Raw genomic sequence first — 23,806 nt, 5'->3', positions numbered from 1 at the left:
AGTGAATGAATAAATTGTAGTTTTCACAAAATGGAATAATACTAAGAAATTAAAAAAAAAAAAAAACCCAGAATACACAGAACATGATTGAATCAACAAAACATGAGCAAAGGAATCAGTTTAAAAAGAGTTCGCATCATGCTTTCATGAAATTCTACAACAGCCACAACTCACCTGGGGTGACAGAAAGGAGTTTAAAGGATGTCCAGCCTGGGATGCGGGCAGGGAGCTGACAGCCAAGAGGCACAAGGGAACTGGGGCAGGGGCGGGGTGTGTGTTTGATAAAACACTCTGTACCTCTACAGGAGCGTATACATTTGTCAAAACTCAAACTATTTAAGTAGGTATATTTTACTTAAATCATGCAACTAAGTTAATTTTTTTTTTTCCTTTTGTTGGCCGCCCCACAGCAGACGAGTTCCCAGGCCGGGGATCAGATCTGAGCCGCAGTTGCGACCTACACCGCTGCTTCGGAAACACCGGGTCCTTAACTTAACCCAGCGTGCAGGGCCAGATGGAACCTGCGACCCAGGGCTCCAGGGACGCCACTGATCCTCTAAACCACAGGAAGAATTCCCAAAGCTGATCTCAAAAAAGCAAGCTGTGATCTGCCAAGTCCCTCAGACTTCACGGGGCGTCATCTCTGTCAGGTGCTAAATGTGGGTAATACTTAATTTCTCATCCCACAAAGCATCAAGCGAGATCAAGGTACCTCAAAGTTGCTCTAAAGTTGTTAAGTGACACAACGAGGTACAGCGTTCCTATTACTTCAGGCGTCAGACAGTCAGTGCGTGACTACGGGATTAGCCTACAGAGTGGGACATCATCTAAAGACAAGTCTTCAAACCTCACTGTCATCATCACTGCTGCACCCATCAATCCTGTAAGGAATTCAATCAGGCGATTTCTCTTTACCCCCGGGTGCCTGGCCCACGAACGGTGGGGCTGCAACAAGCCTGCAGAGACAGTGGGAGCAGGAAAAGACAGCCAACCCCGGTCAACAAAGCCGGGGTGGCTTTATGGACAACCCACGAGGGCGCGTGATCGTAGCCAGCAAATCAAACCAGACTCAGGTACAGAACATGTGTATTTTTCAAACATCCCAACTGTAAGTGCCCTGGGCAAGATGTATTTTTATGACAGTTTATACACAGCAGCTCGGGTCTGTCCACCACCACTCAACGTAATTGCTGCTACCTCGTGCCAACAATGTAAAATGACAGCCCTGTCCTATCATTTGCTGACCAATACGACATTCCTAGTACAGTTGAGCGAGTCACAGATGGTGTACTTCAAAGCATGTCTGTGTTTTATAGTTTTCCAGATTTGAGAGTTTTCCAGACATATGGACGCCGGGCCCGAAACTGTGCTTCAAATCTCCAAATCTAAATCAAGTTGCATAAAATACATCGAAATACGCTTTACCATATAAAAATAACCATCAGTAAAAGCTCACTTAACACTCAAAAAATTGCCTGAAAGGAAGTCTGTCAGCAAAGGTCTTTCAGCTGGACGTGCAGGAAAAACGTGCCTGACAGTCCCAGGGTCCCCAGGAAGAGAGGGACTGAAACCCACAGAGTTATGCCCCATCACAGCCAGTCCCCCCACCAGCACTGCCAGCGAGAGGAAAAGGCAGGCCGGGACATGCCCCTCCGTGACAGGGGAGGTTGCCGTTCCCCGTTTTCAGAACCTACAAGGCAGGTTAAAGCTGAATTATCAGCAGGGGAATTGCCACAGGATTTGAACACAGCTGGGACAGACACTCCAAGAACAGAGCAAGAGGTAGGAACACCTTTCCTCCAACCCAGCAAGCATCTGGAGGTCACACCTCTGCCCAGGTGAGTGCCCGCTGGCAGGTGGTGCCCAGAGCAACAGACCACAGGGGCAGAGCTAAGAGGCCAAACCTCACCTAAGCTGGCGCCAGGCCCGTACACACAGATACTGGCCAGAGCCTCTTCTAGCCAACCAGCTAACCAGCTTACCAGCTAACCAGTGTGTGCTCACCGAGAGGAGTCAGCACTCAAGGTGAGTGCTGCCAGCCACCAGCCCCCAGATAACCCAGTGACATGACTCTCAGGAAAGCCAGCACCCCCCCAGCAAACTGTCAGGTCTTCACTCTGTGCCTTCTAGCCAAGGCGAAGAAATGCCTAAGACACCAAAGGACTATCAAGACTTTGTGTTAACCCTGGGAGCTGGTCATACCTCACCAGTACTGTGTTTTCAAAAAACTGACAAGTGCTGCTCACTCCTACAGGCGGTACCTGTCTTGGCAATGCCCACTCTATAATTGTGGTAGACTGTAACATACGTGACTCCTTTAAAACATTAATTTTTAACAAATCATTAACTACTGACATTCAAATCTAAATTCTAATTTAGATCATTAAAAGATTCAAGAAATAATGCTATCGTTTATCAATAATTATGCTATTTAACAAAAGAAAGAACTGAAAAAATCAGTTTACCTTGCATTTGCAGGCTTTCCCCGATAATATTCTTTTTAAAAAAATTTTTAGCAACCTTGCATTTTACTGTTGGTTTATTTCTGGCCACAGCCACGACATGCAAAAGTTCCTGGGCCAGGGATCGAACCCGTGCCACAGCAGAGACCTGAGCCATGGTACAGACAACACCAGATCCTTCATGGGCTGGGCCACCGGGGAGCTCCTCCCTGGTAATATTCTTAGAGTTACACAGAAACTAGCAGCATGGAATAAACTCTGCCTAAGATGGGAAGGAAAAGCCTAATAAACAAATGGTACTAAGACACAGAATTGCAATTAATAAAATGTCAAAATATCTGAAGCATCTCTGCATCTAAGGCATTTTTCGGAGAACGGAAATGTTCGTTTTTCTAAAGTTACCATAAGTGCTCTCCCTCGATCCCATGAGCTTCAAACGCTGCTGACGCCCAAAGTGCAATCTCCACCCAGACCTCCAGGCCTCAGGCTCTTATGTGCAACCACATCCTCAGTAGCTAGAGGGCGATTCGAACTTAAGGGCCCTGTGCCTGTGCACCCCACCCCAGCCCAGCCCCTGTACCCACTTTCTATCAAACAACCTGAGGGCAGAGGCTAAACTCACTGCTCTACAAAAACGCCCAGGGGGGCTCCGTGTCCCAGGGAAGAACGTCTGAACCGAGGGCGGTCAGGGCCTCCACACGCTTTGGCTACATGGCTCTCACCCTGCCCTCCCTGTCAGTCTTGCTCACCACCAACCTCGTCAAGGCCATTAAGTGCACTGCCTCTTTGGCTCTGGAATGTTCGCTTCCCAGATGTCACATGCTGCTTCCTGCTGGTGTTCAGGCCACAGTTCAAAGGTCAACTCTCTAGACAGGACGTCCCTGAACCTTCCTATGAAAATAGCCTGTGTCTCTCCCTCTCCCTCTTTCTTCTTGATGTATTTTCTCCGGCGCGGCCACTACTCTTTGAAATCATTGCAGCCTGCTTAGCTTTTTACTGCTCGTCTTGCTGCTCTGGGGATGCCAGGCTCGGTAGGTCTCCTCATCACTGCGCCCTGTCACCGGGGCCAGCCGGCAGCATCTCGGAGGTCACATCTCAGGTTACAAGGTGACACACGTGGCCCTAAGATGTCAAGTTCCTGAAAATGTTCCCTCCAGGAAACTCTTGGTAGGAACTCAACCATCCAGACGGGAGGTCTATTTATTCTGTGGTCTCTGCCTGCGATGCTCTCCCCTCCCGCCCAGACTCTGCACATTACCCGCTCCTCTTTCTTCACGGTCCTCACTGCTCTCCAAAGTCATCTCTTTAATCTGCTTACTACTTTGTTTACCACAACCTACAATTTTTGGCTTTAGTAAAACAATAATCGGCTCCTCGGATCCTTGCAAGCGCATCAAAAGGACTTCCTGATACCCACTCCTGGGCATCTATCCAGAGAAAACCATGACTGGAAAAGACACACGTACTCCAATGTTCATTGCTGCACTATACACAACAGCCAAGACATGGAAACAACCTAAGTGCCCATTGACAGACGGGTGGATAAAGATGTGGAACATATATACAATGGAATATTACTCGGCCATTAAAAGGAAAGAAATAACGGCATTTGTAGCAACACGGATGGACCTAGAAATTATGCTCAGTGAAGTTAGTCAGACAGTGAGACACCAACATCATGTGCTATCACTTACACATAGAATCTAAAAAAAAGGACGCAATGAACTTCTTTGCAGAACAGATACTGACTCACAGACTTTGAAAAACTTATGGTTTCCAAAGGAGACAGGTTGGGAGTGGGGAGAAGGGCTGGGAGTTTGGGATGGAAATGCTATAAAACTGGGCTGTGATGACCACTGCACACCTATAAATGTAATAAAAATTCACTGAGTTAAAAAAAAAAAAAGACTTCCTGATATCATAGCTCATTCTTTTTTTTTTGTTTGTTTTTTTTTTAGGACCGCGCCCATGGCATACGGAGGTTCCCAGGCTAGGGGTCGAATTGGAGCTGTAGCTGCCGGCCTACACCACAGCCACAGCAACACCAGATCCAAGTCACATCGGCGACCTACACCACAGCTCACAGCAATGCCTGATCCTTAACCCACTGAGCAAGGCCAGGGATAGAACCCGCAATCCCATGGTTCCTAGTGGAATTCATTTCTGCTGTGCCATGATGGGAACTCCAACACAACTCATTCTAACCCCTTCCAGCCAAGTGACAGTGACGCTTGGAAGGAATCTGTGTATCGCGAACTTTTGCTTTTTCTGTTACAGAAGCTCATTTATCCAGGTGTCTAAACACAGGCAAGCATCCAAATGAAACAGTGTGTAAAGTTTTTTTTTAATAATCATCTATTTTCCTTCTTCAAATCTCATTGCTGACATTAATTAAGAAACAATTTTCTAAACTACCATCATCCACCCAGTTATACAAATGGGTCAGTATCACGGCAGGGCGGGGGGCGGGGGGTCCTGGGGGATCAAGCTGTTTGACACAGACTGGGGTGTGGAGGCTGCCAACCACCGCTGGGACCATTGGCTCAATCTCTGTGTTCCTATTACATTCACACATATATATCTCATTACATATCCCAAGGCCACATGTCACACACGGAGAGAAAAACCATCCACTGAAGCTCAAACACCTACAATGAATATCCAGTTATCTTCTCTTCTCTTAGTAAAAGATGAAAAGTCCTAGTTAGGATACATTTATCTCACCTTCACTAATCAAAAATGACTGCGGGCAGGTCTACAGTGTCAGACCACCTCCAAATATCTCAGCCTTTGCTACTCTGAATATGTTACAGAGATTCGATCCCATCCCTGGCCTCGTCCCACAACTCTGCACCCCCAGTCCTTTCCCCCTCCCACCCCACGTGCCCCCCACCCCGCATCTCCAGGAGCATCTGAAGGGCAGAGACTTCATCACCGGCGCCCAGGCTGGAGTATGCAGTGGGAACTGAGTACGTTAATAAACCGCTTCCCTCCATCTTCTTGGTAAGTAGACAAGTGCAACTCGAACGAAACCCCAGAAACCCTAACAAAACGCCTGTCGATCTTACTCCGTTCCTTTGTACACAGGAAGGCCCGCTTCCACTTACACATACCCTACCGTTCTCAAGAGGTGCTGAGAAGAAAAGAGAAACTTAAGACCTCCGGGCCTCCAACGGTGTGTCTCTTCCACGACACAGACTGACTGTGACCCGGTCTGATGTCACCCTCTCCGGTTTAAACCCGACACCAGGGAGGGCCCCATCACCTCCAGGATGAGGTGACACTCGATGTGACACAGAAGGTCATCTGTGCCCTGTCCCCATCCAACTCTCTGGTCTGGTTTCTTGTGGTCCCCCGACACCTGCCCTGGACTGAAGCCTGGGCTCTCGGGCCCCCTGCACCCCCCGGGCCCTCCCCCGAGCCACCTCACAGCACCCTATGTGCCCACCTGGCAAACAAACGCCTTCAAGGCCTTCACAACTCAGCTGCAAGGAAGGTCCAAGCTGGGTGCCTCTGTGCCCCTAAACCGTATATTAAAGGTTGCTCATTTTTCTCCCACCCCCAGTAGAAAGTGAGCCACTGAAGGACAGAACCTCTTTTGAATCACAGCAGCAAAAGGAGCACATAGCAGAAGCTCTGTAAGTAAACTGAATAAATTACGACATGCCCTGAATGACTTCAATTTTATTATAAATATAAAGGTTTTTGTGAGATCATCTGGTCAAAGAAGCACCACTCATGGATTATTTCTATGAGAAAGTAATCTGGAGTTCTAAATAAATTCTTACAAATAAACACTGACTCGAACATAAGCATGATCGTAAGACGCCAAAACATAATGTGAATCTGTAATCTGTACGTGTTACCCCAAAATACCAAGAGAACCAAATCCGGCACATGATTCCTGAGAAAGAGAAAGACCCAGCACCACCCATGAAGGCAAAGCCCTGCTCGACCACTGTTGGGAGGATTTAAAATAATTTTTCTCAGACAAGCTCTGCTCGCCGCTTTGCAAGGCGTTATTATACAAGGGTGACGAGACAGTCAACTGTCCTCAGCGACTACTGTAACGTTACATTTATATAATCCCTTTCCTCTAAAGGGCAATTTCTCATCTTCTTAAATGGGGAAAAGATTTTTTAAGCTGCCACATGGGTAAATGAGAGAGTTCCGGCGATGGGGCTGCCATGGAAACCAGAAGGGGAGCTGCCAACTGGACAGGATGCGGGGAGGGAGGAGGCCGAGGAGAGAGGACAAGGGACAAGGCGCTGGCCCCGGGCTCAGCTTCTCCGTCCCACACCCTCCGAGGCCCCACGGGAACAATGGTAACCGGGGGGTCACTGTGCACATGCTGAAAACCCGAGAAGCCCACGTCCCCAGGAAGACCCGGTCCCAAGCGTGATCCACATGCCCGGCACTGTCCTCCAGGCCAAGGCTGCAGCTGCTTCCAGCACACGACGTCCAGGCAGGAAGAGGGGAGCCTGGGCCCAGGACCAAGACCCCAAATCAGCAGACTTCCCCGGCCGGCGGAGCTGCAGTTCAGGGGCTCAGACTGTGGGACGCAGAGGGAAGCGGAGAGGCCTGAGGCCGCCCTCCCTCTCTGCTGGCTCCGTGACCCGCCTCCTCGACCACCGGACGGGGACGAAGTCACTTCCTCCAGGGGTTGTTGTGCAAATTAAATTACGTGACATGGAGGATGGAAAGTGGAAGCAACCGCCGGGCACGTGGTCAACTACACACGAGGAGTCGTCTGGGAGGTGGGCCCGCGTACGGACAGACAGAAGAAAATCAAGGGTACCCGAGGGTTAGAAAGGTGCAGGCTGTACCCAGGCTGATAACAACACGGCACTTTGCTATATGTTGTTTGCTTAACACAGGCAGAGGGGGAAAAAAAAAAAAAAAAAACCCACAATCAACAACCCACTACCACCAACCCCAGGAAAACAATACGGCAACTTATTTCATGATCCTGGAAGCCACAGAGAAGTTCAAAACCCTTAACCCTTAGCTCTGGCTCATGGCCTCTTCAGCATCCAGTAACCCCGGCCCTGGCTCAGCTTCCCCTCACATGTGAGCCTGCGAGCCGACAGCACCGTAACCTGTGACACACAGCACGCTTCCCCGGTCACATGTGAGCCCAGAAGCCCTCATGCTATGTTTCCCGCCCACTGAAACCCCACCAGTCACTCACCCTACGAGCCTGCCCACCTCCCTGGCAGGTACCAGCACAACCACCTGCCCGCTCCAAGGCCCACGGCTTAAACCCAGACCGACAGCACCTCCTCATGCTGACTGGCTTTGCCCCGTCTGCCTCCTCACTAGATTCTAAGCTCAACATCATCCGAGTGCAGGTGTCAGCGGTCGGGTGATGCATAGACCATAAAACACGGTAAGATCAAGTCACCCTTCCTTACGTACAGGAACACCCTCCTTGAGGGTAAACACATGTTTCCACCATCCTTCTGTGTTTCCAACACAGCTTTGCCGCCTTCTACTGTAACCAAGCATGGGAATGGCCAGCAGCAGGGACGTACAATAACTATACTGCAATTTTTAAAAGATCTTCCTTAACCTGAAAATGAGGGAGTTCCCGACGTGGCTCAGTGAAAAACGAATCTGACTAGCATCCATAAGGACACAGGTTCGATCCCTGGCCTCGCTCAGTGGGTTAAGGATCCAGCGTTGCTGGGAGCTATGGTGTAGACTGCAGATGCGGCTCAGATCCTGTGTTGCTGTGGCTGTGGCGTAGGCCGGCAGCTGTAGCTCCGATTTGACCCCTAGCCCGGGAACCTCCATATGCCTCGGGTGCAGCCCTAAAAAGACAAAAAACAAAAACAAAAACAAAAAAACCCAAAAAACAAAACAAAGCAAAAAAACTCCACAAAAAAACAACTTGAGAATGAAGTTTATAAGATATTTTTAAAATTCTAGGCAGAGCTGACAATCCAATCGCAAAGCCGTTTTCCCTGTTTTTCAACACAATCCCCGCTCAACCGTACACACTGCGAGGTCCTCCTGGGCGCATGAAGACTCACCATCTGGATGGGTTTCTTGTGGAGATCACGTTCCGTCACCAGCTTCTCCTGGTCGGTGACATAGAGGCCTTTCTGCGCCAAGGCCTGGATCACAGCGTCGTGGCCCAGGAGGGGCTTGGCCGCGTCGCTCTTGAGAATAAGACTCCCGGCGCGGCAGTACAGCTCGGCCGACAGGAGCAAGTTAACCACGGGAGGCTTGATGTGCTCCTGGTCATACTGGTCAGTGTAAAATGGTTCTCCAAGGTCCTCGGGCACGTTTTCTACAAAGATCAAGGGGAAAAACAATCCTTACAAGATTGTTGTAAAAGAAACACAATCAATTTACTGTTATGTCACAGAAGTTAATATTCCTTCTAGAAATAACCATAACCCTTTAGCTGAAGACTTATTGGACCTGGGCAGATAATCTGGAAGGAGAAAAGGAGAGAAATTTCCTTTACAGAAAGAAGGTACTGTTCCGAGTATACTCTGAAAAGCACCCACCAAGCCATCACAGACATGCGTTAGCGGAGGCTGGGGACTCTGGGGCAAGGACCCCCAGGCACACTCAAATGAGCAACAAGATTCCCAAACACCAGTGCCGGTGGATCCCTCACATTCAAGCAGTCAACCAGGAAAGGCAGTGTAACAGCGACTTCAGGGACTGCTGGCCTTGACACCTGAGAACAGAAATCACCTGCCCAAAGCTGTGCCCCGGTGGCCAAAGAGAAACTGCTCACCTCGTCTGGGCCTCTGCCACCAAGCCTTTGGCTTCTCCCTCTGAGCTCAGCCTGAAGCCACCGAGAGTGGGCAGGGAAGAACCACTCCTCAAAGCCCCTCAGAGCACCACTCCTCCGTGCCACCTTCCCACCGGCCACTGCCCATCCTTCCCCGCAAAGGAATGGATCCCGGGCACCCCACTGATCCATTCCAGGGAGACGGACAGGGCAGCTGCCCGGCGGGACCAGTTTCCGAGTCTCTCTTCGCTGCATTTCCAGTGAAGAAGGCCAGGAGCCAGGCTCCTGCCCTGAGTGTGAAGGCGGCAAGGCTACTGACAAAGGGGACAGACACAGCACCTGTCACTACAGGCCCCTCTTCTCCTCTTTCCCACCCCGCATCTCTTCCGAGTTCCCCCACGCCCTCCCTGGGCTCTGGGCTTTTCATCTACACCAGCCAAGGACCAGCCCCGTCTCCCGGAAGGAGAGGCAGGCACCCGAGCAAGAAGCTAACAGGGAGCTGCAGTCACAGAACCCGACACCAGCCAGGCCCCTGCCTTTCTGGAGACGGAGGGCTCCAGGCCAGCCACCTGCTGTCACTGGTTTGAGGAGCCTCCTGAACAGGCAGCTTTTTTTTTTTCCCCCGGTCTTTTTGTCTTTTAGGGTTGTACCCATGGCATATAGAGGTGCCCAGGCTAGGGGTCCAATCAGAACCACAGCCACTGGCCTACACCACAGCAACGCCGGATCCGAGCCATGTCTGCAACCTACACCACAGCTCACAGTAACACTGGGTCCTTAACCCACTGAGCGAGGCCAGGGATGGAACCCGCATCCTCATGGATGCTAGTCGGGTTTACTAACCACTGAGCCATGATGGGAACTCCTGAACAGGCAGCTTTAATATAAGCTCAGTGATGCCAGAGTACTAACCAAAGTCGGCATTTCGAAAATGTATTCACAGTACTGACATATCATGCTCCTTAGTGGTTTTACCTTCAAGTTTTCTAAAAGTCCCATCATTTAGGGAAACATTTTCATCAAACCGCAGTATCATAATGAGCGTGTGTTCACTGCACATACCAGTGTGGTCCCTGGGGATTCCAAGGAATTCGAAAGAAGCCCTCCACTCGGGGAGCCAATAATCTACAAAAAGACTGGACAGACCGGTCAAGTTCATCACTTCATAACTGGGGACCACAGCACGCGGTACATGATCACAGACTGAATGAAAACCAGCAAGCGCTTCACGTTCAGAGGAGGAGGCGTCTCGGTGGGCAGACATGACTGCCCCTTAAAGACATGGGGCAGGAAGAGCAGGCAGGATTTGTGGCATCAGAGAAGAAGCGGATTTCCTAGCAGAACAGGGGCAGAGAGAAGACTGGACACCGTGGTGGGGAAGGGGCTCCTGGAGGAGCGCGGGCAGAGGCAGAGCCGGCCTGGAGGCTGCACTCAGGCCCAGGAGCACCGGCTCCCCAGCGAGAAGCCTCTGCACAGTCACGGCTATGTCACTGTACACAGCTCCCTGGAGAAGAGCTACCGAGGAAGGAGGAAAGTGACGCAGTAAGAATGACGTTTGAGGACACTAAACTGGAATTCCACACTGATGTGCTAAAAATCAGAGACAGAGGACAGTAGAGATGTGGAGTGAGGGGGCCGGTGGTCAGCAGTGAGGAGAAGCCAAGAGGAAGTGGAGGGCAAGGGAGACGCTGAAGCCCAAGCCCGGGACCCAGGGAAAAGGCAAGTCAGGGTCAAGGGGGCAGCGAGAGATGACAGCCAAGGTCACCAGCAAGTGGTGTGTCATTAGTGGAAAAGGGGAATCCGAGCGAGCACCAGCTCCAAAAGCAGGATCACAAACAGTTTTAGTCATGTTGAGTCGGAAACAACAGCACAAACACCCAAGTTGAAAATCCACAAGGCAGCTGGGGTACAGACCTCTGGAAAGAGGTCAGGAGCAGGTGCACCAAGCTGGGGTTTGGGAGACGTCTGCACATATCACCCTCGTGTCATAAGCGAAAGCCCGCTCCTGCCTCCACAGCTGCACTAACCAGCAGCGAACCAGCCTCAAACCTGAGCACCACCACAGCGAGAGCCGCCCCACCCCTGCCCCGAAAATCCCAGAACACGAGGCTGGAGCTCATTTACGTCCCAGGATAAGAGGAACCAAAAAGAGGTGTCAGTGGATCAAATTTAGAAGGGAAATTATTTGACTGTAAGGTAACTATTGTTAATTACATAAAGAAAGATTTTTCCTGTAACAATAAAAAAACGACTCATGTGGCTGACTTGGTACCTAAACCTTAGCCGTTCGGAGAAGGGTGACTGCTCCTTATCAGGATTACCGTTTTCTCCAGCATCCACTTACAGTGACGGAGTGCTTTTACATCCATCCTCACACGTGGTCTTTAAAACAACGCGGTGCAACTGTCAAACCAGGCAACGTACGGGTAAATATTAGGACCGTATGATACTTAAAAGCTCCTTTGCGTGCAGGTACTGTCTAAACATGCATTCTGTCATTCACTACTAACAGCTCTCTTGCTCCTATTTCACAGATAAGAAACTCCAGAAAAGTTACCTTGCCCAAGGCCACAGAGCTGATAAATGCAGTCTTAGCTCTAAATCATCTGGCTAACCGGATGCCAAAATAACAATGGTTTACTCTGACATCAACCGTACAAATGTTTTCCTAGGTCGGTCTCCCCAAGCAATAGAAATAAAAACAAAAAGAAACCAATGGGACCTAATCAAACTTAAAAGCTTTTGCACAGCAAAGGAAACCATCAAAACAAAAAGACAACCTACAGAAGGGGAGAAAACAGGTTCAAACAATGCAACTGACAAGGGCTTAACCTCCAAAATATACAAACAACTCATACAACGCAACAGCAAAAAACCCTCAACAACCCAATTGACAAAACCGGCAGAAGATCTAAACAGACATTTCTCCAAAGACGACATATGGAGGGACAACAGGCACATGAAAAATTGCCCAACATCATTAATTATCAGAGAAATGCAAATCAAAACTACACTGAGGTACCACCTCGAACTGGTCAGAATGACCATTATCAGTACGTCTACAAATAACAAATGCTGGAGAGGGTGTGGAGAAAAGGGAACTCTCCCGCACTGTTGGTGGGAATGTAAATTGGTACAACCGCTATGGAAAACAGTATGGAGGCACCTCAGAAAACTAAAAAGAGAACTATCATATGATCCAGCAATCCCACTCGTGGGCATATATATGGACACAACTTTCACCCCTATGTTCACTGCAGCACTGTTCACAATAGCCCCAGACATGGAAACAACCCACATGTCCAGGGACAGATGAATGGATTAAGAAGATGTGATATATACACATAATGGAATACTACTTAGCCATAAAAAAGAACAAAATAGTGCCATGTGCAGCAACATGGATGGAACCAGAGTCTCTCATACTAAGTGAAGTTAAGTCAGAAAGACAAATGCCATATGACATCACTTATAGGTAGAATCTAATATATGGCACAAACGAACCTATCTACAGAAAAGAAAGAAACTCATGGACTTGGAGAACAGACCTGTAGCCCTTGGGGTGAGGGGGGAGGGAGTGGGATGGACTGGGAGTTTGGGGTTAGTAGATGCAAACTATTGCATTTGGACTGGATGAGCAATGAGATCCTGCTGTACAGCACAGGCAACTGTATCTAGTCACTTGGGATGGAGCATGATGGAGGATAATGTGAGAAAAAAAGAATATATATAAATGTATAACTGGGTCACTTTGCTCTACAGGAGAAATCGACAGAACACTGTAAATCAATTATAATAAAAATTTTTTAAAAAAACAATGGTTTAAATAATTAACAATGATTTGCCAACATCACGAAGCTGGAAGGTGGAAGACATAGCTTAGGGGCTATTTTCATTTTATTACAATGTATCCAGAAATCTAAGTTAGGAAAGCATAAGTTTTAAAAAAGATCCTAAAAGCAAGGAAGAGGGAAGGGATCCATAGCAAGCCGAAGAATGTTTCCAGAATATGACAAAAACAGATTATTCCACCCCAAAAGAATGTAAAACTGCATATTGAGTATTATAAAATAGGTCACTTTTAAAAACAAGTCTTCAAGAACCAAGTATGTTTTAGACTCTGAAAATGTCTATCATTTTGCCAATAGTACAAGACTACCATTAAAAAAAAAAAAACACCTTGGAGTTGTATCATATTTTAAAACAAAACAAAACAAAAAACCTGAAACAGCATTATCAGAAAATAAACAGGCAAAATCAAAATGAGACATTTCACCCTTCCCTATACCTCCAGAGTACAAGGAGGCAAAAAATTAATCGCTCAGGAAAGGGCAGGTGAAAACACCACTCCCAGAAGTGCAGAGGATAACAGACAAGTTTTTCTTGTGCACCAGGACTTGAGCAAGAACCTACCTTCCCGCTGTTACTATAAATCCCGAACCCAGCCAGCTCAGCTCTGCAAGGAACCATCGCCTGAAATGCTTGGGCTCAGGCAGAGGGAGGCAGCTGTCTATAAAGCTAGGTGAGCTACCAGCTGCATCTATACACCAGCAATTACCCAGACGTCTTTAAAATAGGGAGTAGTTGGGAGGCAGGAGCAGAACGCATTTTGGAAACACCAGGTGACAAGTCCCTTTAAGCAAATGCACAACGCTGGACTCGATCCTGGAACAGGGCAAAAGTAGCAGTAGTGGACATTAGGACAACAGTAAATGTGAAAACAAGACACACATTAGATGACAGTATCATATCAAAGTTAAATTTCCTAATCTTTATAATTTTATTGAGATTATCTGAGATGTACTGTTCAACTCAGGAGACAGTCTGAAGTGTTTAGAGGTAGAGGATACAATGTCTCTAATTCATTCTCAAACAGTTCAGGAAATATTTTACTTATATCCACCTGGGGTGTGCTGGTGGAGGAAGAAGGGAAAGGGAGAGAATGATAATAAAACACGTGGCTGAAACGTTAACAAGCGGTAACTCTGGGTAAAGGGTACTCTGGGTTCCTCGTCCTAATCTTATACATTTCAAATTGTGCTGAAAAAGTCATGAAACCTCCAAACACCCCAAATCAACCTTTTCCCCCAGGCATGATCATTTCCCAGTGTTCCCTGCATCAAAGGAGGGCAGCACCACTGAGGGCGCAAGCCAGGAACCTGGGAGTCACCATGAACGCCTGCCTGTCCTTGAACCCCAGGCCAAATCCATCACCAAGTCCAGTACAAATCCCTGCCTCTGTACAACTTCCACCCACACCTGCCTGGTCCAGGCTCCAGGCACTTTTCAACCTGAGCTGCCGTCTGAGCTGCTGCCTTCGCATGCTCACTCTGGTCCCCATCCCAAACCTTCCCTACTGCAGCCAGAAGCTGCTCATTTCCCATCAGCAAACCTGACAAGTCACACACCACCCCGAACCTCCCTACTTCTTTAAGGACTCAGAGCCTTCCCCTGACCTTCTTCAAGAAAGACAGGATCCTGTCCCTGCCCACGGTCCCTGCCGGCCCATTCAGCCCCTGCGCCCACACTCCCTTCCCCCGCAGAGCCTTCACTCCTTCCGTCCACCACTGCTCAAACTCTCTCTCTCCCCTCTTCTCTACACCCTGCCAGATGCTCCAGAGCCAGTGATCCGTCCAGTGTGGCCCAACTTCCCCCAATAAAGGGAAAGAACACAGCACTTATCCTGCCTTTCCTGTACCAGAAAATGTACTTTTACTTTCAAGGCTACTCAATTCTACTACAAAAGACGCCTAAGTTTGTAAAACATATGTGGAACCTTTTACGATATTACAGAAAAGGACTAGTAACCAAGGTTAGAGAACTCAAAGCATGTACCAAATAAAGGTCAGCGGTTAGCAGCATGCGTTATGTTAAAGCCAGAAAGGGATGGAAAAACCAAACGATACCCAATGTTCGTGAGGTTCCAAGGTGCTGACTCTTCATGATATGCAAGATACTCAAGGCAGTAAATATTCATGATATACTATAGATGCATGAGACTCATCAAACAACAGGCAATGAACACAACATACACACCAACATTTAATGTTCATGAATGCTTAACTGGGCCACAACCGGTGACACACACTCTGGCTTACGCGTCTTCTGCCCAAGGAACCCAAAACCTATGGCTGTTTTTCAGGCTCCCTGGCAAGCCACAGCTGTGGCAGGCACACCTGTCCCCCATGTCTCTGATGGAGCAAGGGTGCACCTCGTGTTGCTCTGGACTCCTTGTTCAGACCTCAGCTCCGGGTCTTGGGCCCACAGCATCTGTGGGCAAGGCTAGTGCCGCAGAAAGAGGTGGACAAAGCGAGCTGATGCCAGGGGCTGGTCGGGAGAGAGGCCGCACCTCTCTCCGCATGTACACCCTGCCCTGTGCCTCCCCCTCGCTTCCACTGCCAACTGATGGCACAAGCCACGTGCCCTAAGCATTCTCGTTTGGTCTGTGAGCCTCTTTGTGAGACTGGTCCAGGCGCCAGCAAGGGCTCCCATCACGCCACCCCCAGGCTTGCGCCACCCCTTCCCCAGGATGCTTCCAGTCAATCCTCTGCAGATGGCCAACTGGGCTTTGTGTGACAAGTGAGGATGTCCTACCACCATCTCGCTCTGGTCAGGTTCTGCCTCCACTTCCCCTCAGCAGCTGGAGGAATCCCAGGTCCTCAGCTGTGCCCCCCCAACCCCCATCTCAGGCCCCCTCCCCTCTCCCCTCCCCTCCTGCAGGGTGCCTGGCACTGCTGTCTTTATTTCAAGCATCACCACACCTGAGCTGCGTGCGCGCGCACACGCGCGCGCACACACACACACACACACACACACGCCATCTCAGGTGTTCCTCCCCCGTCAGCACTGCTCTCTCCCACCCCTTCTTTCTCTCACACACAGCCTGGCCCCCTTCGCACTGTTCTGTTCCTCAGTTAAAAAAAAAAAAAACCAATCTTAACACTCCCCACAATATCATCTTTCCTGCACTGTGTCAAAATCTGTTACAACACAAAATTCTACAAAATGCAAACATTAGAGAAAAATTCACAGGTCAGCAACCTCGTTATTTGAATGTCATTAAAAAATGGAGAGAGGGGAGAGAATGGAAAACAAGAAGACGGTTAAAAAAAAAAAATCTTGAAATTAGCAATAAAATGCCAGCAAGGGGCGGGAGGGGGGGGAATGAAACCATCTACTTCGAAACTTTCCTTTGTTGAGGACCAATGTCTCTTAAAATATTTCAAACATTTCAAATGATTTTTATTCCAAGAGCCGACAGTACTTAAAATTCGACTGAATTCCCATTTTAGAGACAGAAAATGGTTCACAGGAGAGGGCTGGGAGTGGGGAAACGTGGCAGCTTCCAAATAGCTTTTCAGGATCACACGCACACACATTCCCGGGAACCAGCACGTGTGAACTACGGAGTGGGGAGATATCAGTGAGCTGACATCCCACTGCCTGACTGCAAAAAAAATCCTTTCCGGGTGCTTCACAGACCCCTCTGGACCTGATGCTCAGCGCAACCACGCGGGCCGAGGAGGGCGTTGGCTGGAGGGGATCCCAGCCTTGGTTTTACTTTTCCCAACTCATAGTGAAAAAGCATTCTTCATAAAAAGAATTCTTTGACATTATTACAGAAAGACACCCCCATTCCACAATGGAAGACCGCAGAGTCAAAGGGAGTCTCCGTGTGCGATGGAGCCAGTCATGTCTTTCTTCTCAACAACGCCAAGCAAATGCTTATCATGACGATTCAGCAGTGGGAGGAGGACTGAGAAATAACGTATCAAATCTTCAAAACTGTGCTTAACAAAAAGTACTGCTCAATACATTGTAGTCATTCTTTTTAATCCAATAGGCTCAGGATAATTTATTTATCTGCTAAATAATTGGTATTTATTTGATAAATACCAATTTATTTAATTTAATAAAATTATAATAAAATAATAAAACTCCTTAAGCTCACCCTTCAAACAATCCTGACTCACCTCTCAAGCTGGACCCCCGCTACTTCACTCATAAAGCTCCTCCACCTAGCTGCTCCGACCGACCGACCAACCGTCCCCCTAACACCACCTGGGTTCCCACGCCCTGCACTCAAACCACGTGCTCCACCTGCCACACCCACGTGCCACTGGACCCACCCCTCCGGGCCCCTCTGACCTCCACCTCCAACTTTCAGGTCTTCCTCCAAAGACCACCAAGGCTACGAGCACCCCCCGCCCCACGTCTTCTGTCCAGTTGCAATGCTTTTTTTTTTTTTTTTTTTTGCACCTGCAGCATATGGAGGTTCCCAGGCTAGGGTTCAAATCAGAGCTACAGCTGCAGGCCTACACCACAGCCACAGCCACAGCAGATCTGAGCTGCATCTGCCACCTACACTACAGCTCACGGCAACGCCGGATCCTTAACCCACTAAGCGAGGCCAGGGATGGAACCTGCGTCCTCATGGATACTAGTCGGGTTCGTTTCTGCTGAGCTACGACGGGAACTCCACTTCTCATTTTCTGAACCCTTCTCTAGTTAACATTCATCACAGCCCACCTACTAGAGCACAACTCTTAGGAGGAAGGCGTCCTTTAAATACCTGCAGCATCTGACACTGTCAACAAGACCAGCCCCCTTGAAACCTTCTCCTTCCAAGGCCTCGAGATTTCACTAACCCAGATTCCCGTCTCACATTTTTTTCTCTCCCTCTTATGACCTCATCTATTTCCAATTTCAATGACACTTTATACTGAGAAGATTCCCAAACTGCTACTCTGCAGCCTCGACTGCTCAGTCATACTCCACATGACATTTACAGCCAGCGACTCGACTGGAGTTCTCAGATAAGGTATCTGGCCAACACATCAAGGTCAAGGTTGCCAGGTGACTTCCCACTCCAGCTCGCTGCGGCCTCTGTCTCTGCCAACCGCATCTCGGCTCAGCCTCCCAGCCACCAAACCCCACACGCTCAGGTACACGTCCTTCTCCTTAGAACCTCAGGTGACCTCATCCTCTTACATATTTCAACGACTCGGCAGGCACCCACATTTGGTCATTTAGAAACATCAGGGGTTCTATCTCTGCAATGGTTTTTCTGTCCATGTGCCTTCTCGTCATCCGGGAGAGTGCTGAAGAGCGAAGCCTGAAATCAGATGTGGAACACACCTCCGGAAGTTGGGGGGCTATGGATGAGCTCCCAAACCTCTGGGCCTCACTGTCCTCAGCAGTAACACTGGAGCGACAAACAGGGTCCAGCTTTTCAGGCCGTCGTGAGGATGAAAACGAGATGCTACGTGGAAAGCGACTGACACACAGCAAGCAGTCCATACACCCGAGCTTTTCCAGGCTCCCCCAAGCTCTCTCCAGCCCCTGTCCGGCTTCCTGCAGGAACTTCGCAGCCGGCCTCTCTGCTTCAGTCTCTTGACCACAGTGCTGTCCACGGACGTCACAACCTTTGGATGCGCGTGAGAGGCAGGTCTTAAGCAGGATGTGGACAACAAAGTGTGTTGGGATAAGGAAAAATTTACAACAGATTTTTTAATCAAAAAAAAAAAAAGGAAAGAAAACAAAAAAAAAATTTACAGAAAGATGTGCCAGGATATACAAAATGATGCAATAAGGTGTTATTTCTAACAGCAAATGATTTCGTAGTTTCAACCTACATGGTACAAAAGGGAGGATGACAGCTGGTAAAGCTGAAACGACAAAGTGACACTAGGAAGTGGGCCTTCTTGAGTTCCATGTTAAGAACTCCACATGCTAGATTTTAATAAGAAGAATGATGTCGTAAAAAAAAGTTTTGCGCCCTCCTTTTCCCCCCAAGCAGTTAAAGCAAATTCAGCAACATCACCACGTACACGGCTTGGACTGTCCAAACAGGAGAGACGGCACAGTGTAACTGCTCCCTCTTCTGCAATCTACTTAATGTAATGAGAGTATCTTATCTGTTTATTGATTAAAATTCACCTAAGCAAATTTATTCTTTATCTGATCAAAACTGTATCTTCATCCTGGGACGAAATAAAAGATTTGTGCCATTTGGAATACCACTATGGAAAAGAGTACGGAGGTTCCTCAGAAAATTAAATATAGAACTGCCATAGAAGCCAGCAATCCCACTCTTGGGCATATATCCGGACAAAACATTCACTGGAAAAGACACATGCACCCCTATGTTCGCTACAGCACTATTCACAATAGCCAAGACATGGAAACATCCCAAATGTCCATCGACAGATGAATGGATTGAGAAGATGTGGAACACAGACACAATGGAATACTGCTCAGCCATAAAAAAGAACAAAATAATGCCATGTGCAGCAACATGGATGGAACTAGAGACTCTCATACTGAGTGAAGTAAATTAGAAAGAGAAAGACAAATACCATATGACTTCACTTATATCTGGAATCTAATATATGGCAGAAATGAACGTTTCCACAGAAAAGAAACTCATGGACCTGGAGAGCAGACGCGTAGTTGCCAAGGGGGAGGGGGAGGGAGTGGGATAGACTGGGAGTCTGGGGTTAATAAATGCAAACTATTGCCTTTGGAATGGATAAGCAATGAGATCCTGCTGTGTAGCACTGGGAACTATATCTAGTCACTTGTAATGATGGAGGATAATGATGGACGATAATGTGAAAAAAAAGAATATATATTTATGTACAACCGAGCCACTTTGCTGTACAGTAGATATTGACAGAACACTGTATATCATCTATAATAGAAAAATAAAAGTCATAAAAAAATAAGAGCTTGTCAACAAATGTTTAAAAAAAAAAAACTTTTAGTGTAAAGCATGCGATTCCAAGCTCTGACACAAGACTTCAAATTAAGTAAATACTCCGTCTGCTTTCTAGGATAACAATGGCAGTGCTTTATTTATTTTGTACAGTTCAGGAAGATCATTCTATGCCCACAATTGATTTCTAGCTATCATTTTAAATGAACTTTCCAACATATGGTTCCAAAACTGGCTTCTTCTTAATATGTTAACATTTAGAAAGTTTGTCACAAAAAAGACTACATTGGTGCCTGAAAACGCTGTAGGTCATCATTAAAGAAGTGATTTTAGGAAGTCCTAACTTAAGTTTGTTCTAAATGATCAAGTGATTCCCACTAGGCAACACCTCTGAGATATGCTGTCTACTCACATCTGCCATAGAACCGTGTCTGTAGCAAAGGGAAAAAAAAATCTACATCAAGAGAAATGAAACCCCACTTTTTTCCTGCTCACGCCATACAAATGTGTATTTTTTCAAAGTTTCAGACTGTTGATGAAGAAATAAACAAATGTACAAACATAACATTCTGAATATCATATTATTTCTTATTACTAAGTCCCTTTCTTAAGGTCGTCTGAGCTTGTTTTTCATTCCATTTTGAATGACATCTATGCATTCCAACTGCTGCCAAGGCAAGTGTATCGAGGTACCAATGAGGTTCATCCAAACCATCTGAGACTAAGACCTGCCTCTTCTTTAAACAGCGGTAAATAAATAAGCCTGTTCACAGGTACCTCGTGCACATTCCTCACATGTGCAGATAAACGGATGATTCTGCAGGCTGGTGTAAGGAGTGGACCTCAGAGGCAGAGTGACCTGCGCTGGCCTGTAGGCTCCACCACTGGCCAGATGTTTAATCTTGAGCTAACTCATCAGCACAAGCTCTCTCATCTGTAGAACAAGAGCACCGCCTTGCCCAAGGGCTGCTGTAGGGACATGTCTCAAGCATGGGGCACACAAGCGGCGGGCCCTGCCTCCACCAACGCCAGACCCTCTGGAGTCAGGCGATCAAAGCTCACATCTGCCCTGGCTAAAAATGCAGCTTTCTGCACCAGGGTGCTCGCTTAAGTGGGGACCCCACTGCCTGCACCATGGAGCTGGGCGAAGCCCAAATGCACCCCATGATGCAAAGCCCCAAGCACGGCGCTGGCCCACAGCACATTCCACTGATAACGCTGCTCTCTTCACGCCTCTTTTTCTCCAAGTGTGTTCAATGCGTGTTCGTCCAGGGTCCAGAGCCCAGTAAGCTTGCCTGGCACGTCCCCACAGAGCTGGCCATGTTCTGCTTAGCACCCTTTGGGAATCTAGGCCAACGCTGTGCCATGTGTACTGTAAGCTTCCTCAGTTTCAGAAAGAAAAATTATTTCTGCGATTCCCTCTGCCTTCCATTTTGTACACAGAGCTTTTCCACAGAGATCATGTTCCATCTTTTCTACATCCTTACCTAGCTTCCACTGCTCCTCTAAATGGATATTAGCTTTAGCATGATGCTTAAGCTGAGACTAAAATCTATTATTTTCACTGCTGTGATCAGGGGTGCCAGGAAACAAAAACACACACTAACACTTGGTGTGTGCTCCCATGTGTTACTGTGCATATGTATTTCCGAAGAAATCTTTAAAATCTAAATTATTTTAAAATAAATGGTTTGGCTATATTTACTCCTGATGACAGTTTTAAAACCTTGAACATCTTTCTACTTCAATATCACAGCATGAGAATTCAAATAAGACAAAAGCTGCCAAAAACATAAAATCAAGGCAACATGAAGTTTCCCTCAAAACTAATTCAAACAATTTTCTAAACACTGAGATTCATTTGGTGGGTAACTAAACATGCAGTCCTGATAATGTCCTCAGCTGTATATGCTGAAACAGTAAGAACGAATGAAACCATTTACCCACATATTTCTTGGTCCTAAAATTGGACGTCCTCTCCCCACTGCCAAAAACTGTATTTAACATCTGGAGAAAAGTCTGTAAATACTAAATGCCAATAAATATTTTACATATCCAAATGGTATTAAGCAGGGCATAGAAATCTTACAAAATGACTCAAAGTCATCCGATGAAATTACCTTCCGGGAGCATCTCCAAATGAAAAGCTAATTTTCTCCAGCTTCCACAACATGGGCTCCTAAAGCAACAGCTAAGGAATTACAACAGGAGGCCCTTTTCCTGTTATTCTGCAAAGACTGGGTAATGGAGGGAGTGTTTTTTGATGGCTGCTGCACTATACAATTTGTGTCAACAGTATGTGCCCTCAAAAAAACTCTTTCATTAAAAAGAAAAATCCCACAAGAGGGAGTTTTTGTTTCTCTTAATTTATGAAGCCAAAAATGTTTGGAAAAAGGAACATGCCTGATAACACGGAAAGAAAAGAGCAGCCGACAACAGACAGCCCGCAAGCCAAACATTGGTTTTAAATGACCCCTTTAATAGAGCCTGAAAGGGACGAGAGGACACAGGCTTACAGAAAGACAACAAAAATTAATGCTGCCCTTCCACAGAGGCCACCTCACAGTCACGGAGCCTGAATCGCAGCCATGGTTACAAATGTCAAAATCAATGTGGAGCTGGGTGCCATCCACCTTCTTCCAGTAATAACGAAACCAACTCAGATTTCTCGGTGGTGTAATGTTATGACTGGGGGGGAAATGAATGCAGCACAATGGGGAAAAATACCACAAATGAAAACCACCCGATGTAAAAACATGGCAAAATCTCGCTCACCGGGAAGAAAAAAACAAACCACCCACTTTTGCTAACCAATAAAAGGAATCCGGCCATATCCCACCTGCCCAAACCGAGGGATCTCGGGTTAAGACCAAACGTGCTTTATTCCCTTCGTTTTTACTCCTTCCAGTGTCCCACTGCGTCCCTGAGCCTGTGCGAGGACACGCGTGGAGGGGACCTGGGGACCGGAGACAAAACCGGGATGCGCGCATCCTGCGGGGGAGGGAGAGGACCACGTACCTGTCCCGAAGGCCTTGGCCACCAGCCAGGCCAAATTGCAGGCGATTTTGGCCCTGGAGAAGTCATAGTGGTCGAAGGGCTTGATGGCCGGAACAATGAACGTCCTCCTCGCGTCCCTGGGGTCTGCAGCATCCCCCATCTTCCACGCGCTTGGGGCACCGGCCCGCCCTTCACATGGTGCGCCGGCCGCGGGGTGGCGGCCGGGGAGGGGCGCGCGGCCGGCCGCGGGCGGGGTCGGGGTCCGGATCCAGGCCGCTTGGCCCGGAAGGTGGCGGCGCCGCGTCCCGGCCGCCCCGCGAGCCTCCCGCGAGCGCGCGTGCCAGCGGCGCCTCCCCTTTGTCTCCGCGCGGCGGGCCCGGCGCGGCGGGGGCGTCCTCAGCGGTCACGTCGCGGGGGCCGTCCCGCCATCGCGCCGCCTCCCGCCGCCCCCGCTCCCGGCCCTGCCCTCGGGGGAGCCCGCCGGCCCGAGCGCGGCCTTGGGGCTCAATGGGGCCGCGACCCGGGACTCGGGGCGCCCCCACCCCGCGCAGCCGGAGCCGCCGCGGGGCGCGGGGCCGCGGACAGCCTCAGTCCCTGAGGCGCGGGCGCCGGCGGCCGCACCTCCTCGCGCGGACTCCCCGCCGCGCCGCCGCCCCGCGGACGCCGTCAGCCCGGTGCTCGGGCCCGCCCGGCCAGCCCTGCTGGGTGCTCCCCCTGCGGCAGCCCGCGCGGTCGCCGCCTCAGCCGCCGCCGCTGCGGTTTTCCGGCTGCGGCACTGGAAGGAGCCGGGCGCGGGTCTGCGCATGCGCTGTCTCTCGGCCCGGCCCGCCCGCCGCCCGGCCGGTCCGGCCCGCCCGTGGAGCATGCGCAGTGGTCGCG

The 23,806-nt window shown here is 48.7% G+C and overlaps 1 protein-coding gene across 6 annotated transcripts in view; it reads right to left on the bottom strand.

Annotated features, from left to right (window-relative positions):
• CAMSAP2 (calmodulin regulated spectrin associated protein family member 2) overlaps nt 1-23,292 on the bottom strand; it is an 85,249-nt gene extending 61,957 nt beyond the window's left edge. For 5 of the 6 annotated variants that reach the window (XM_021064501.2, XM_084979408.1, XM_084979407.1 and 2 more), the window contains exons 1-2: nt 22,949-23,292; nt 8,498-8,757 (exon numbers count right to left, since the gene is read on the bottom strand). In XM_021064501.2, the coding sequence (XP_020920160.2) occupies nt 8,498-8,757; nt 22,949-23,087 (399 nt within the window). In that variant the 5' untranslated portion in view covers nt 23,088-23,292. The remainder of the gene's footprint in view (nt 1-8,497; nt 8,758-22,948) is intronic. The other variant, XM_084979406.1, reaches the window with a different exon arrangement.
• Between the last annotated feature and the right edge of the window lie 514 nt (nt 23,293-23,806).

The sequence above is a fragment of the Sus scrofa genome, chromosome 10 (genome assembly GCF_054392235.1).
Source record: "Sus scrofa isolate SSC_HxYL_T2T_F1_AM1 chromosome 10, Sscrofa_HxYL_maternal_Yorkshire_Landrace_v2.0, whole genome shotgun sequence".
In the NCBI taxonomy this organism is placed as follows: domain Eukaryota; kingdom Metazoa; phylum Chordata; class Mammalia; order Artiodactyla; family Suidae; genus Sus; species Sus scrofa.
The sequence above is the reverse complement of the archived record's forward strand: the minus strand, read 5'-3'. Positions and strand labels throughout refer to the sequence as shown.